Genomic DNA, 17,122 nt, shown 5'->3' on the forward strand with positions numbered 1-17,122 from the left:
ATAACCCTCTTCTCAGCTGTTGCACATAATTTGTTTATCTAAATATAGAAATACATAATATTGCAAACATGATTTAAAAATGAACTTAATTATCTATCTACTAAGCAGATCCAACTGCTAGAATGTCGGTCTGGAGTGGATTTACGATGGCACATAACTGCTCCAAGAGCTTGATACCCCCCCCCCCCTTTTCATATTTTGAAAAAAAAAAGATTTCCTCATTTAATCAACCAAAAGCTAGTGGGTAACAACACACATAGAGAAATTGGTAATTGCCAAATCAAAAGAAGGAAATAGATGGGGATCTTTAAGGCAACATGGTCTTTGGGTTCTCAATGTAGCCTTTGAATGCATTTAGCCATTCTGCACCTTAGCACCTGCTAACAGGATCAATAACAGGAGTAACTGTTCCTAACAAGTTATCAAGCAATGACGATAGCAATACTAAAGCATGAGTCTCATTATCAAACTTGATTTCCACATATGACATCTAATGTCAGAATTAATCCAAAATAATACTTATAAGTACCCCAAAATTCGTCTAGATATAATAGTCAAAACTCCATATTGAGGAACAAAACTAAACGAAATTCCAAAACCCTAACTTGTTAATCTGGTCAAATCCAAAAACGCTTACACCAAGAAAATCTAATCAGCCAACAAACCTCATCAATCAACTTTTGTTGCTCCTTGTTTGATCAGATTAAGCAAACTGATCGAACAAAACTAAAAATAATAATCACCGTAATTTTCTTTTTAAAAAAAAAGAAAAAAAATGACCTACTTCCTTTGGAAGGATATAACTTTTTTCCTTTTGTTAATCGTAAGCCAAAAAAAGGGAAAATTAAACTTCATTTTTGTGTCCTTTACGCAAAGTGTGACTAACAAACACCAACGGGTCCAAGAGTTATAACAACCCTAACCGATGTCAGTCTTTGATCTTTAAACGGGATAAAACAATTTGCAAATCGTCTCAATACGAACCCATCATGTGTTCAACGAGCCTTCGATTCTGATACCACCTGTTAGAATCAAGTGGTGCAGCGTCATCAACACACACTTGCATAAAGGAATTAGCACAGAAAAACGAAAAAAAAACAGGACATGAGATTTTACGTAGCGGTTCAGTCAAGACGACCTACATCCGCAGGGTGCAACTATGATATTATTATATATATTAAAAAGGAGACTTGGTTCTCCTCACAAAACCACTATTCAATTTCCTGTAGCCGTGTCTTTTATTGTTTTATACTTTCATTTTACAAGGCTATAATAATTAAAGCATAGACAAATACCTTTTTATTATTATATTACTTAACCCTTTATTTTATTAAATGTTATTCATATATGTTTTTCCCCACACCTTCATTTATTTTACTTTACTTTTCAACTATTATAATATCTAAAAACTATATTTTGAACCTTGGACGAGTGTCGGTATTACATGTTTTATTTATCGGTTAAACGATTTTTTTTAATGTTTGCTTGGTATAGTTTAATGTTCATCTTTACAATGATTGGAACTTTTTCATGATTTATAAATATCATTTCATCATATGTGTTCTTATTTGTGTTTTGATGTTTGATATCACACATTTAAAATATGTTTTTCTGGCCTACTAATTTACGTTTACGAGTTACTGTCGGTAACGCCGCTGCCAACTGAATTCACATGATTTATAACTGTAACGTAACGCCTTTTTTGGTGATTTTGTTATGATTCCGTAAGCCAATACAGACTAAATTCATATCGACCTGCAACGCGTTTGTGGTTTAACGTTTTTATATATTCTTGTTTTGTTTGGTTAAACAATCCCGTTGAGAAGCACAGGACCTAAATACTAGTTTTTTATTAAACACAATACTCATGACTATGATATATATAGGGATCAATTAGCTTATTTTGATGGGCCTACCATAATTAAACGGGCTGCCCATAGTTGTATTTGTCAACCAAAAAAAACTTAGCCCAAAGGTCTTCCCAAACCTCTAGGTATTACGTACACCATATCGGAACATAACACATGACCCGATCCACCATGCTATATGAGCCTAAATCGCATTCCCCACTTTTTGTATGGAGTTTAAAATATTTAATTGGAATATTGTATTTAAATAGTGGTAAACTTAGTCATACTAAATTGTTTTAGCTGCAGGAGCATCCGGTCCATTAAGTCGGCCCAGACCAACTGTTTATTTTATTTATAAATATGGTTGTTAGGGTTTCTTGTCTAGTTAGTTTTTGGTTGAATATTAAATATAAAAACATTGTTCTTGAACCTTTGGTTCATTTTATCGTATTTGATTAATCATGAGTCTCTCGAGCCATTAATCGCTTCCGAAACCGCATCATTTGGTATCAGAGCTTTTGGTTCTCAAATGGCTCGACGTGGTGTTGAATACTTGCTTGATCATAGAGTCGCCGACCGAGGCAACGATCGAAGTATTTTCTATTCACGTGATCGTGGAGAAGATCGATGTCCTACTCGCAGAGTCGCCGGCCGAGACAGCGGTGGAGTCTGTTCCGACCCACGGGATCTTATGAAGATCCAACGACTCCGACAAAGAGTCCGCGATCCTGAAGAGATTGAACGGCTCCGAAAACGAGTCCGCGATCTCGAATTACAACGGGAGATGCGCAAGACGGAAACCGAGTCGAGCACCGTCGTCTGGGATGAAGGTGGCGACGGAGAGCAGCAGCCGTTCAACCGTCACCCACCCCAGTTCTATGAACCGATCTATCAAGAAGAGTGTTTATCGGAAGACAAACCCAGATTCGATGAAGACGGGATTGATTTCAATGAAGATGAATGTTTATTTGTGAAACATGTTCTTAGTGGTTTACCCATGGAAACCGAGTCTAAGTATGAACATGCCAAGGTTTCCGCCAGTGTTTTCAATGAGTTTTTAGTGGCCGGAAAAAATGTTGCAGGTGATATGGTGGGCATGGGTGGCAAGACGATGGCTAAAAGTGGTTGTTCCTTGTACGGAGGGGATGAACCGCCTGTGGAGTCATCAACAAATAAGCCGTGGATTATGGGAAAACTGCAACTTGAATCGCGAAGTTCGGGATCTCCGGATTTACACATTCAATTTGAAGATAATGGTTTGACTTTGGGGGTATTATTTAAGGAATTGTCTTTTCAATATTATAATGATATTATTGATTCCAAATTTGCTGATACGTTTCCCGAAAATCATGCTTTCGTGACTTCCATTCTTAAGAATAATAATAATAATAATAATAGACTTGGGCCTTTATTAATTAAAGGATTTCACGTAGAAGAAATTGTTCATGTGGGTAATGATCAAGTGCCACAGTTCATAAATTCTGAGAGCATTAAAATATTGAGAGCTCAACGAATAAGTGGTGACCGGCTCGTGTCCAATTCTTTGGCCCAACAAACATCGAAGACCCAAGTTCTGTTTCAAAAGTTAGTTAATGGTTATGATCCATCTCATATTTTTAAAGTTGATAAATTAAGTGGTAGTGGATACGCTCTCAAGACTCGAGGACGAGTCTTTTTTGAAGACGGGGAGAAGGAGGTGAAGAGACCCGACAACCCAATAGACCCAACTAGTACAAATTTAGAGCCGGGTGAAATGACCCGTAAAGTTGAACGTTTTGGGTGAGTCATGGTGTTAATAAATAAGGAGCGAGTTGATGTTCCTTTCGATCCAGGTGGCTTGGTTTTAAGACAAAACTCGAGGACGAGTTTTTTTTTCCAAGAAGGGGAGTATGATGTAGGAGCATCCGGTCCATTAAGTCGGCCCGGCCCAATTGTTTATTTTATTTATAAATATGGTTGTTAGGGTTTCTTGTCTAGTTAGTTTTTGGTTGATTATTAAATATAAGAACATTGTTCTTGAACCTTTGGTTCGTTTTATCGTCTTTGATTAATCATGAGTCTCTCGAGCCATTGATCGCTTCCGAAACTGCATCATTATCTATGATCTCTTGCCCATCACAACCCTTTCTTAACATGTCGACAAACAGTATAACGACTCACCATTCATCATCAACCTTAGTCTTAGTCACACATCATCACTTGGCTGGGTCGTTAAACACAATTATGGATGTGGGATGGAAGTCACTAAAGGGCGGAAGCAGTATGGGGCTTGCAGGCGTGAGGGTTTGATGTGTGGGGATAGGCTCATTTCTAACCAATAAACCATCACATTTTCACAAAGTTAATAGAAAATGTTAAATAAGATTTTAGGGTGTGTTTGGGATTCCTTATTTAAGTGAAAAATGACTTCTTATTAAAAGACCTTATTAACTTATGAATTTTTTTAAAAGAAGTTTTAGAAAAAATATTTGGATTAGCTTATGTGTTGGAGAAAACCAAAATAACTAAAAATGACACTCTTTTAAAAAAGTGTAATGTGTTTTGAGGGTTAGAAGGGTGTAATAGGTAAATCAAACCCATTAAGTTAATAAGTTAGAGATTCCTTTTTCAAAACCCCTTTATTTTGCATTGCCCATGAGTTAAAACCCATAAGGCCTTATGATTTGCCAAACACCTTATACACCTTATTAACTTTTCAAAATGTTTATAAGTTATAAGTTGATGAAAATAAGGAATCCCGAACACCCCTTAGTTAATTGGATAAAGGTGGAAATCAAAAGGTGTACATTCTTATGAAAATTAGGGGGGCGGTGTGAGGAGCTCGATTGGGCGAGTTGGTTATTTTGCTTGTAAGTTTGGTGTTGTAGTATGTTGCTCCGTTTTTAGCTTCTTGCCAAGGTTATGGAGTTTATTAATAAAACAAGTAATTGTATCCACGTGTTGCATCGGGCAAGTTATATATATTATATGTTTGAATTAGCTGGTTTGCATTGTAGCGATTACGTGGCAGAAAATCGGTCGGTATCAGTTCGATATGTTACTATAAAAGTATTGTGGCAAAAGTTCATTACCAAAGTTGAATGAACCAAAAAGTAAAGATGTAACAGTAAAACTTTCATTACCCAAGTTAAATGGACCAAAAAGTAAATATATAAAACAAATGTTGAGGGGCCAAAAAGTATATATGTGAAACTTGTTTGGCAATTCAAAACTAATCGTGCGCTGCGATTAGCAAACGACGGGAAATCGGTCGGTATCGGTTCAATTCGTAATTACAAAATTTACGTGGCAAAAGTTTAATTACCAAACTTTAGTAGCCAAAAAGATATATATGCGAAACATGGAAAAACAAAGTTGATGGGCAAAAAACGTATACACGTGAAACTTAAAGTTGAAGGGAAAAAAAATATATATGTGAAACTTAAAGTTAGGGACTAAAAATATATATTTGTCAAACTATATTGACAAAACTCTTAGAAATCAATATAGATATGTAGACATAACATGATATTAATGTGAATTTGTTGCAACTACCAATGCTGATAGTAGAGTTGCGTTGCACAAATGTAAGAAACTAACTGGTGTTTTTCATGAATAGTAAAACTTGTGAGATAACAACCATTTATTTTTAATATATATATAATATTGACTGTTCAAATAAAAAAGTTAAATTATTGCGTGTTTGTAGAGAAAAGTTAATGATAAACTCCATATTTACATGCAGTGACGTGACTGAACGTTTTTCATTTACACCTAAAATCTTCAATATTAAGATGGTGTTTGTTTCTAGAAATAAGCTTTGGGAGAGCTCTTCTGTCTGTACTGCACAGACATGAGCTTCTACAGAGTGTTTGTTTTCTCACATGCGTTTAATTTAAAAAACAATTGTGCAGGCTCGTTTTTGTGCTGATCTAGCTCAGCCTCTTTTTACCTCTTCTAACATCTATCCAACCTCATAAACCATCGTTCTCCTTCCTAGACTTTCACACACTAGCCACCACCCTTCTCTCCTCCATCGGTCGTCTCCCCTCCTCCAGCGTCGCCCCTCTACAACCTTACTCCACTGATCGAAATCCAACACTTAAGGCTTAAACCTACTTTACCTTGCTTCGCTACCTTTCCTCTCCTCCGCTACTCTCCACCACCGCCACCACTTATCGTCTCTTATGAACTTTGAAGAATATTATTTCAGTGTTGGATAACTATTATTTAAATTTCGATGTTGAAAAACTCTTCTAAGTTCAAAATCATTTTATTTAAATTTCAATCAATTTTAACAGTCACAGTTAATAGAGAACGCAAATCTTTGATCCGCCGGACGCATTTACCTCTTAAAAAAACAAAACTATTCTACGCCCCAAACCCAGAATCTTGGCGTGGGTTTTAACCACCGCCTCTCTTCATCTATTTTTTCCTCAAAATCAAAATCACATTCTCTTCATCAAGCCTTGCTTGGTTCAACCTCTTTTCATATTCCTCTGTAATATCAAATCTATCATAGACAGGTGGAGATCCGTTTGTCAAAAATGACTTATCTCCACCTGTTACAAAAATCGAGGCCCACGCCTTCAAGAAACCGAACCGAGTGTTGGCGTCTCCCAGGCTATGATGATTCGTCGTCCCGATAGCGACACCCGAGTTCGGAAAATACGTCACTTGGACCGAGAAAAGCGGGAGTGTGACGTAATCAGATTCTTTATTGGCGTTGTCTAATTTAGGAACAAGTGGATAAAAGTTTTCACATTTCCGAGGATGATTTCCTGACAAATCATCAAAATCTAGGGTAGTTTCGGCAAAAGCAAGCGCGACAGAATCACCTTCCACGTGTCGGATTTCGGGTTTCCTAGTGGAGCCATTACGGTTGGGATACACAATAAGTTTCCCAGCAAATGGGAAATAGTGTTGAAGTGCGACTGATAACGAGTGCTTTAGGTTAGGAATAACGGTTTCTATGAAATGGGACTTTGAATGTGGGAATCTGTAGAATAAAAGATGATGGACCGGTGGGAAGAGTAGCCATGCAATGTCGAAGAAAGTGAGTGGTAGCGAACGGTGGCCGATGGTGGCCGGTATTTGAGCATGTTCGATGATTGTTAGATTGGGAATGCTATCCATGGTGGTAGTGTTAGTGGTGGTGGTGGTGATCTTGAGTGTGAGATGCATTTATGGAAAACAAAACGGTGGTTAGAAATTTTCTATTGATGTATCCCAGTCTCTCTCTCTATTATCTATATTATTATAGTGACAATGATTATACTCCTAAATTTTCTCATAAATTTATACTTTAAAAGGTTATAAACTTTTGGCTTGTTGACTATGAACGAGTCATTTGCCGATTATGGATGGATTGAAGTAATATTTTAAATCTCATTTTTAGTATTACATTTAGGAAAGTTGTTAACGTTATAATAGATAGATTTCTAATTATTAATGTTGAATAAAATTAAAAAAAATTGTATTTTAAAGTGACCAATCAACCAAAGTTGACTGTAGCACTTTAAGTCTAAAAAAATAAGTGAAAGTTATATATGCATAATTCTATTTCAAGTTTCGAATCAAATTAATAGAACAAAATCACACATTTGAAATTTGATTCCAAATTTTATCATATTTATAGTCGAATTTCAATTTCTGGTTTTCGAATCAAATTTCGTGATTTTTTAGTTCGATTTGAATTGAACACCCCTAACCTCCTTTACTTTGCTAAAAAACTAGAAGAGTTCTATACATCCCATTCCAGATAGGAATTGTAGCTTATGGAGGCGAGTCAAATTAAGCTACCTCGTCTTATTTTGTTTAATTAACAAAGTTTGAGCTAATGCTTATTTCGTTTCTAGCTTAATAAGCAAATAATATAAGTGTGTGTATTAAAAAGGTTCTTTTTCATATGTACTAGTTACATAAATGTTAAATTTACGTAATTACCTCGTTGAGAATAGTAGAGGCCGGAGACGGAGTCATTTCCCCATTTCCTCGGATAACTTTCATTTTTCTCCATTCCGCCAGGGGGGGGGGGTTCAATGTTCATCCCTGTTGCAATTTCCCTTATTGCTCGGATCATAGCACCACATCATCTTCCACCTCATCTCCCGATTGGAGAAAATGGATCCCACTCCGTGTGTACTAACAAAAACAAGGAGTAGTCAAGAGCTAGAAACATAAAAGACACCCAAACATAAACAAACTATGGGCTCGCAGAAGTTACTAAACACACCCCAATTTAACCACTTCAAGTATTGTAGTCGGGGCCCAATTTTGACCCACAAGAAATCGATGATTTTAATCTCCCCGCTAAACTTGAGACGAGAACCACCTTGTTTGAGAACACCTTCAGATCAACCAGCATGACTCAAAAATTATTGTTTGGGTTATTCTAGTTATATCATTTGCTCTCATACTTCTTTGAAGCCTTATTAAGTCACGGAACGTGAACGTGAAAATTGAGAAAATCTTGAACGAAAAAGAAACTCCTTGAAATAATTGCCATATGATGGTCACAACATAGCGTTAGGTGATAACACTTTCCACCAATTCCTGATTCTCGCCGCAAAGTGTGCATAACAAAGACTCAACCCTAACCCCTAATTCCAATATGTCATCAAATCACACCCAAAACGACGACGATCACCACCACAACCGTCGTCTATACAACCCATACAAAGACCTCCAAATACCCACACAAACCCTATACAAACTCCCCACATCACCCCAATACCTCTTCCAAGAAGAATCCATCGCTCATGGGGCGAAAACCTAACCTACTACACCGGCATCGGCTACGCCGCCGGATCCGTTGCCGGCGCCGTAAAAGGCTGCACGGCCGCCGTTAAAGCGTTTGAACCTCAAGACACTGCAAAAATCAGGGTTAATAGGATACTTAATGGTTCCGGAGAGTGGGGGAGGAGGTATGGGAATCGGGTGGGTGTGATCGGGTTGTTGTATGCGGGAATGGAGAGCGGGATGGTTGCGGTGAGGGATACGGATGATGTTATTAATAGTGTGGTGGCTGGGTTGGGGACAGGTGTGGTTTATAGGGCCGCGAGTGGGATTAGGTCGGCTGCGGTGGCGGGAGCGGTTGGTGGGATTGTGGTCGGGTTAGGGGTTGCTGGGAAGCAGGCTTTGAAGAGGTATGTGCCAATTTGAGGGTGGTTGTGATCGGGTGAGTCGAGGTTTGGGTGATCAAGAGTTTGTGTTGGTGATCACTGATTAGTATATCTTTGGTTGAAAGTAGTTAGGAAACTTCATAATTTTGTTTTGTGCACTTGATGCTCTTTATAATGTGACAAATAAAGTCATGTAGACATTGATATGCAACTTCTAATACAGTTTTATGCAGCTTGTTTGCTATATATTTGTTAGTGTTAGTGAAGTTTGATTTTGAATAATGGTGTTACATGCTGAGATTTTGGTGATGTGAAGACCACAAGACCTAAGTGGTGTGCTTGCTGTTTCTTAACTTGTTAATAAACTTTTATCAAACATGAAACTGTGTTTCATAGTTCATATTTGTAAAACACTCAGAACACACTCAATACATCTACAAGTTCTCTTCTGCTCCATATTGCCTCAAACACAAACCCAAAAACACCTAAGAATGAGTTTCTCTCTACTTAAAAATCTGATCCACAATGGTCTAATTTGTCAAATACTGAACACTACATCTTGCGCAAGCGAGACCACATCTCGAGAAGTCACAGCGCCACCCACGCCTTATGCAACGCATTGCATCAACTACCATGTTTACCACATTACAACCAAAAGGCTGAATATTTTTTTACGTAACCATTCATAAGCTCCTTATTTGATCATTAATTTTGAACCATGTTTTTACAATAACTAAATCAAATGGTGTTCAATCTTGACTTTCGTTACCATTTGACAAGTAACTAGACTTTAATTACAACATGTGATCATAATTTTGAATTCTTTGATGTGATAATGTTTAAGGTCAACAATTGGTCTATCAATCTCACGTAAGATCTGTATAAACAAAAAACAATCAATCTAACAAGATGAAATAGAAATAAATGAAACCAAAACATTATGTTGGTTTGGTTTGGTTTTATTTTGGTTACATGCAAGTGCAAGAATCGACTTGAGAATTATCTCCTTTGCACAGTAGATGTTAACTCTATACATGTCCAAAACTGAGTTCAAAACTCAACAGCTCAACAACCACCCTTTTTTTTCTTATTTTGAAACAAAAGATTTCATCATGTGATCAACCGAAAGCCAGTGGATAACACATGGAAAGAAAATGATAATCGTAAATGAAAAACAAAATCAAAAAGTAAAAATAGATGAGGGTCTCTAAAGCAACATGGTCTCAGGGTTCTCTATGTATCCTTTGAATGCCTTGAGCCATTCTGCACCAATAGCACCTAATAACCCAAAAACCGCTTGTTAACATCTCATTAACCAAATTAAATAATTATTGAAAATAATAAGTAAACATTATTGTCGCATACCATCAATAACACGGTGATCACAACTCAATGTGACAGCCATGTATGATGCGAACTTAAATTCTCCGGCTGCTGAACCGGGAATAACCCTCTTCTCAGCTGCACATATATATAAGTATTATTTATTATTAATTTGAACATAAAAAATATATAATAATGCAAACATGGTTTTAAAATGAGTTTGTTTATCAATCTACAAACCAGATCCAACTGCTAGAATGCCGGCCTGTGGTGGATTTATAATGGCACAGAACTGCTTGACTCCAAACGGGCCTCCTAAATTTGAAACAGTGAACGTACCACCCTACAAAAAAAGAGAGTATTAACTATTAAGTACTGAATAATGTTTGAAGATAAACCAAATAGTTTCAACAAAAAAGTGGGAACTGTTCAAACCTCATATTCAGCTGGTTTCAAGCTATTTTCTCTTGCTTTCTTGGCTAAGCTCTTAACATCCTCTGAAATTGCTGACAAGCCCTTCTTATCAGCATCCTGCACAAATCCAAATTATAACCTCATAAAATGTAGTTTTAAGTCACAAGCATGACATATATAGAAGTTGCAATTACTACCCATTAACTTATAAATGGGTCAACTCAAATATGTTGTATCTTTAACAAGTCAAAAGTCAAAAGGTTTCTATGAAATTTATATGCATATAACCTCGTCCATTTTGCCACCTATAAGCTATAGCAATGGTGACCGACTTACCCTTACAACAGGGACAAAGAGTCCGTTATCGGTCTGTACAGCCACGTTGATGTGCACTTCATGAAACCTATAAATAAATCATAAAACGCATGTCATTATTATGCATGTCAAGTTGCTCTAATATATTTTCTTACAGACTAAACGAATACAATTTCCAAATTGGTGATACTTACTGACGGATATAATCATTAGTCCATGAACTGTTACATTGAGGAACCTTACGGAGAGCTAATGCTGCAGCCTGCAAAAACAGAGACCAAAACAAAGTAAGTACTTTGATCTTATTAAATTATCAACCAGGATCCAAAATGAAACTGATAATATAACAATGTTATATATGATGTGAAAAATCTGACTTTTTATACCTTAATCACAAGATCATTAATGGATATCTTCTTCCCTCCTGAAGCTTCTTGTAATGCGTTGAGTTCCGCACGCAATCTGTACAAACAAAACATCAATCAGATCGTCTTATGAGAGACACTAGTGTTTAACATTTCACATTAAGGTTTAAATCAAAACTCACTTCGTAAGTTTGTCAACACATGTATCTACAGTAAGATAATAATGAGGAATAGTTTGCTTTGACATCAATAACCGTGACGCGGTGACCTGTAAATGTTACAAGATCAATTATTAGTATATAGTTAAATAGCAAGAGTGTGTAGTTCTTGTATCAAATTTAGAAGTCATGTGGATAAGGGTATAAATGACCTTTCTGATCTGAGAGTTTGGAATATCAGTATAATTAATAGCAGAAACTGGTGCTTTAGAATCAGCCTTTGATGGTGCTGCTTTCTTACCAGAAGCTACAAAAGAAGAGGGGCACGGGTGAGTTGAAACAAATATAATTGAGCGACCAAAATATATCCAGCTTCATTTGAACTATAATGAGAACTACCTAAGTATTCTTCAATGTCCGCCTTCACAATGCTTCCATCAGGGCCAGTACCTTTAATGCTTGATAATGGTACCTAATTATATAAAACCATTAACATAAACAAACATGAGAATACAGTGAGTTTTAAAAAGAATGAGGTTTATGGTAGTAAAATTAGAATATATAAGATCAGATACATTGTTATCTTCAGCTAAATTTCTTGCAAGAGGACTAGCAAAAACACGGTCTGTTGGAGGTGCTGTACTGGGCTTTGCAGGTTTTGGTTCAGGTGGACTGGGTGACTTTTCAACCACCTCTTCTTTGGCAGGGGCACTTTCTGCTGGGGGAGTTGGTGGGGGCCCGCCACCTGATGCTTCGGGTTTGTAATCTTTAAATTTTTCAATCTCATCCTTGTCTTCGACTGTTATTGCAATAACCTGCCAAATGTATAGTTTAGTTCCTCCTTGCTATAACTTAACCACTTAGAAGACATTCACCAGCAAAGTAGGATGCATGTCAACGAAAATAATATTGGTTAAATCCATGCAGAAATGTATATATTATATCCAATGGGTCAATTAGGTTGAGCTAAAAGACTTAACTAAAAAGAAAACAAGTAAAATGGGGGTGAAGGTCTTCTAAAGTATCTTCAAATGCATAAAAGTTAAAAACCTACTGAAGCGCTTGATTGAAAAAAGCCAACTTGTTTTTGTTTTTGTAATTACTCATTTCCACTTTAAAAATCTCAACTTTTTTGTGCTTTACAACTAATGGTCAAATAAGTTAAGCTAAAAGATTTAACTATCATTTAATTTGTAACTAAAATAAGCCTGCTAGTTTTTGTAATTAATAATCTCAAAGATCAATGAAAATAAGTAGGTGGGTCAACCTAACCTAAACTCGCCTTGTTTGTGAGCTATTACCCAACCCATCCAGCCCGTTCATTTTGTCACCACAGATATTAGCATATAATAGATGAATTAATTTGTAAGAGAAGACATCAGATATGAACTGTAAGCCCAATTACACTAATTTAAAATACATGACATATGACAGAAGTGTGGCCCTGCCATCATATAGAGATCAAATACCTCGCCAACTTTGATTTCTTTTGCTCCATCTCCGTGAATAATCTTAGCAAGATATCCTTCCTCCATACATTCCATTTCCACAGTCGCTTTATCCTGTAATAAATCAATGCACATGTTGGCAGTCAGTTTGAAGTATTGTACGAAATTCTTCTCAGAATAATACTAAGCAGAAAGCCTAAAAGTAAAGATAAAGAAGGCATACTGTTTCAACTTCACAGAGTACTTCACCAGGTGCAACTTGATCGCCTTCTTTCTTTAACCAACGCGCTATGTTACCCTGTACAAGAAATCAAGCAAATATTTCAGAAAATAGAATATGACAAGCTAAAATGAGTAACCATGAGACTTAGAAATAGCACAAACCTCTGTCATTGTAGGTGAAAGGGAAGGCATCCCAAGCTCTTGGTGTGGAGGAAGATCTGCGGTGTGAAAGCATATGTTAAATAAATTACAAAATAGCACGAGAATTTTGGTAAAACAAAATTGCTGTTAAAACAAAGCAAATCTCCTACAAATCTCAAGAAAAAATAAACCCCTTGTCAATTGAGATATAAGGATAATTGATCTAGGCCTTGAGCATGATGTAAGTTGCAACATAAATCACATGTAATCTTAATATCAATGTGAATCAACATCAGTATAGATTCAGCTGATGGCAACATCCCAACATAAGTACAGAAATTTCTAATAATATTGGAACAACACTATAAGCCAAGTACTAGGTGGAAAAAACTAAAAACCGTTGACGAGTGAAATTTCCATGTCCACCTCAGCACATCAGTCTTACATCAGTTTATCAGCTTCTTCATGTAATATTTTCTAATTATATACTAATAAAATGACCATAGACCTATGTATCTCATGTAATGTTGACAGAGCTACCTATCAATAACTCTAAAGGTCCAAAATCAACACAAAATATATGAATATCTAGCGGTTCAAGGCTTCACACAACACAATAGCTACCCTGCCTAACAGATGTAAAGTTCTACTCATTAAGCTTCCACTCAACCTCTTAACAATATTAAAGCAATCAGAAAATGAATATCCCACTAACTACCCTAAAATGTTCACTGAATATAAAATTTACAAATCCAGCAAGACCAGCAGCAAAACATCACAAATAATGACTATACATTCATCAGGAAATAAAGAAGTTCCATACACGCCAATAAATGTACACATTTAAACCCATAGAATCATGTATCTAAGGATTTAAGGGCACATGTCTCTGTACCCAGTAAACATTGATGTTGCTCATAAAGATTACCTGAATTTGTAGCAAAACTTCTCCTAAGTTGCACATCAGAGCTGTTACACATAAATCATATAATCAGAGCATGAATTAAGAGCACGAATACTTGCAATGGTGGTTAAGAATGTCAAAAATTACCATGTAATTGCTCTACTAAACACCAAGCCACTAGCAGCAAGTCCATTTTGCACCTAGAAACATAAGTCATCAGTAATATTCTGACAGCAATATTCTAATTAACCAACATAATGACAAAGGAAAAAAAACTAAGGATTACCTTTGTGGAATTCACCACCCTGTAACCCCGAGTGAACACAGGCGTACTAGACACTGATCTAGTGCATGACTTACACAAACAAACATTCTCCCCAAAAACATTGTTAATCTGTCGATGCTTCAACACATCTGCAAAATGAATGCAAACTTCTGTCAACACGATCATCATGTAAATTTTAAACCTGCTGCAAATAAACTACAACTTACCATCCCCTTTGCTAGTGATGGAACGAGTGCCATGTGTAAACCACCGAACCAGAATCGCCTGATCCTGCCTTAGCAGTCCAGAAGCATTTCCATTTCTCAACTAAAAAAACAATTCAATACAAATAACTTATCAGACGCTAATTTAACAGAATTCTTCCTGTCTCCACTTACAACTAATCAGTAACACAAACCGTTCAATCTTCACATGCTAAATTACTCTTTACTTTCAGCAGCTAGATCTTAAAACGATATAAAAAACGAAACCTAACACGTCTAAATTCAATACATTCACATGAACAGTAATCGTTAGTCAATAGTAGATTCACAAATACAAAACAATGAATACAATATCAGTCTGTAACTTATTAAATAAATCGTCTCAAAATCAACAGTAAAGTAAACTTCCTCTTACCATTCACAACTAATTCGTAACCTAAACAGCTCAATCTTCACATGCTAACTTACACTTATTATTATTATTGGCAGCTAGATCTTAAAACAATATCAGAGATGAAATGACCTAACGCATCTAAAGTCAGTCAATACATTTATTACTAATTCACATCAATCAGTAATCAATCGTAGATTCATAGATACAAAACATGATATCTGAACATCAAACAGAAGCAAAATGAAAGATAGATAGCAGTAATTGAGCGTGTTAGGATGAACAGGAATGATGATCGGGACCTGTTTAGAGTGACGGAAGACGTGAGATGCAAAAGTCATAGTTCGCCGGAAGAAATGGCGTACGACGGTAGCGGATGTAGCGAATCTCGTATTTTATTGTATTTGTATGTATTGGGTTGGGCTTATAAGTCAAATCGCGATGGCAAACAAAGAAATAAGGTCTAGATCGGCGTTCTTCTATAACCCTTGGGTCTCCTGTTATTTGTTAAATAGCGGCTTTTTTTTTTTTTGCTTATGTTTATTTTTGTTCTCATTTTTAATTTGGTAAAACTAATACGTGAGCTTGCGTAGAACTGATAAGGAAGAGACTTGGTGATCAATATGACCAGGGTTTAATTCTTGCCCAGACATTTATTAGTTGCGACGGCACTAGATGATGATGAGAGACTAGACAAGTAGGTGACGTTCATTAGTTGAATTATTGAGTTGAACGAGTTTTATTTCATCGTACGGTCATGCCTTTAGGCTATTGTTCACATACGTTGGTCTTAGGTAAGGGTTTTCCTCGGATTAAAAGGGGAGTGTATCACGACAGCAACTCATTTTAAGGATTAGTTGGCCGTTCAAAAAAAAAACAGTAAAAGTAAATAAATAAGATATAAACCACCGCCTAAATTGTGCTTGAACAAAAATATCATGTTATAACTCATAGATCTATCAATATAATTTTTAAAAAATTGAGTTTAGCAATTCAAAAAGGTTAGCGGCGCATCTTGTTGTCCGTTTGCCTTTTGTTTCGATGTAAACACTACTTTTTATTTCTAATTTTGAATATATCGTAAATACATATAATTGCCATGCAAAAAATAATAGCTTGATTTGTAAGTTTTGATGACAAGGCTCTTTTTAGCGTTTTTTAGAGTCTGGTTGTGATAAGATTTTAATCATGTCTTGAGTTATAGACACTTTAGGTCTAACTCGAAACTCATCAAAAGCTCTTTCTTTACAACGGTTTTTTAGAGTATAGTTGTGACGAGATTGTAACCGTGTCCCCAATTATAGACACTTCATGTCCTACTCGGAAATCCCTCGTGGGTAAAAACCCAACAACCAGGTAAACCCCCCTTTGTCATAGGCGCAAGGATCAGGCCAACTAGAAGAGCAACCGGACTACCAATAAACTAGAAGACTCGTGGTGATGAAAATGCTCTGGAAAATCATTTACCTAACTCATTAAACTACCTTGTGCTTTAGTAATGTTGGACTTAATGACAAATTCCACCTAACCAAGTGAGTACAATATGTTAAGGAGTGGTTGAAACAATTGAATAAGATATCACTCCAATCTAGGAGTTCATTTGAGATTCACGTAATTCCAAATAGCATATAAATGTTAATCATATGGGTAATTCCAAATAGCATGTAAATGTTAATCATATGGGCAAACCGGGATTTTAACATACACATACCTTTAAAAAAAGTTTCACATGAGTTGACCCTAAACTTATAGTGTAGGTCCTCCCCTCCATGATTGAGTACATGAAATAAACGATTTGAATGAAAAAACTTAGAAACTTAAGACTATAAGGGTAAAGGTGAATTTACACTTTACACAACTATGATTCTGTATGAAAAGCAAGTTGAATTTGCATAATAGGACTTTGTTTGTTTTGAACGAGACAAATTTAATGCACATGTTGTCTCCCATTCGTGAAAGTAGATTGGGGGGGGGGGGGGGGGGGTGGCATTTAACCTTT

General features: G+C 36.3%; 1 protein-coding gene and 2 pseudogenes across 2 annotated transcripts; 1 reads left to right on the forward strand and 2 right to left on the reverse strand.

Annotated features, from left to right (window-relative positions):
- Nucleotides 1–337: 337 nt before the first annotated feature.
- On the reverse strand, nt 338–15,577 carry LOC143529266 (dihydrolipoyllysine-residue acetyltransferase component 3 of pyruvate dehydrogenase complex, mitochondrial-like). 2 transcript variants are annotated; one of them, XM_077025092.1, is made up of 19 exons: nt 15,426–15,577; nt 14,736–14,835; nt 14,530–14,657; nt 14,391–14,443; nt 14,268–14,308; nt 13,361–13,416; nt 13,200–13,274; nt 12,998–13,090; nt 12,104–12,343; nt 11,928–12,000; nt 11,741–11,835; nt 11,553–11,638; nt 11,392–11,467; nt 11,200–11,267; nt 11,027–11,093; nt 10,712–10,807; nt 10,517–10,619; nt 10,304–10,414; nt 338–363 (listed from the first exon to the last, which is right to left on the reverse strand). In XM_077025092.1, the coding sequence occupies exons 1-18, from the start codon at nt 15,462–15,464 to the stop codon at nt 10,305–10,307; spliced, it is 1,599 nt and encodes a 532-aa protein (XP_076881207.1). In that variant the 5' UTR covers nt 15,465–15,577; the 3' UTR covers nt 338–363; nt 10,304. The 2 variants fall into 2 exon arrangements, with proteins under 2 accessions (XP_076881207.1, XP_076881206.1); XM_077025091.1 differs by lacking the exon at nt 338–363 and adding an exon at nt 9,849–10,231 and having other exon boundaries at nt 10,319–10,414.
- Nucleotides 6,255–7,013, reverse strand: LOC143529235 (malonyl-coenzyme A:anthocyanin 3-O-glucoside-6''-O-malonyltransferase pseudogene; annotated as a pseudogene).
- Nucleotides 8,419–9,234, forward strand: LOC143529200 (mitochondrial import inner membrane translocase subunit TIM23-1 pseudogene; annotated as a pseudogene).
- Nucleotides 15,578–17,122: the final 1,545 nt, after the last annotated feature.

This window comes from Bidens hawaiensis, unplaced genomic scaffold (assembly GCF_021521415.1).
Source record: "Bidens hawaiensis isolate Kalapana, Puna unplaced genomic scaffold, B.hawaiensis_p1.1 tig00008515_1, whole genome shotgun sequence".
In the NCBI taxonomy this organism is placed as follows: Eukaryota; Viridiplantae; Streptophyta; class Magnoliopsida; order Asterales; family Asteraceae; genus Bidens; species Bidens hawaiensis.

Bases quoted from the DNA above. Each gene is read 5' to 3' on its own strand.
- LOC143529266 (XM_077025091.1), bottom strand. From the start codon at position 15,464: ATGACTTTTGCATCTCACGTCTTCCGTCACTCTAAACAG. The intron at 12,001-12,103 runs GTATCTGATCTT...TTATATAATTAG, and splicing joins ATTTAGCTGAAGATAACAAT to GTACCATTATCAAGCATTAA. The intron at 11,094-11,199 runs GTAAGTATCACC...ATTTATTTATAG, and splicing joins ACTAATGATTATATCCGTCA to GTTTCATGAAGTGCACATCA.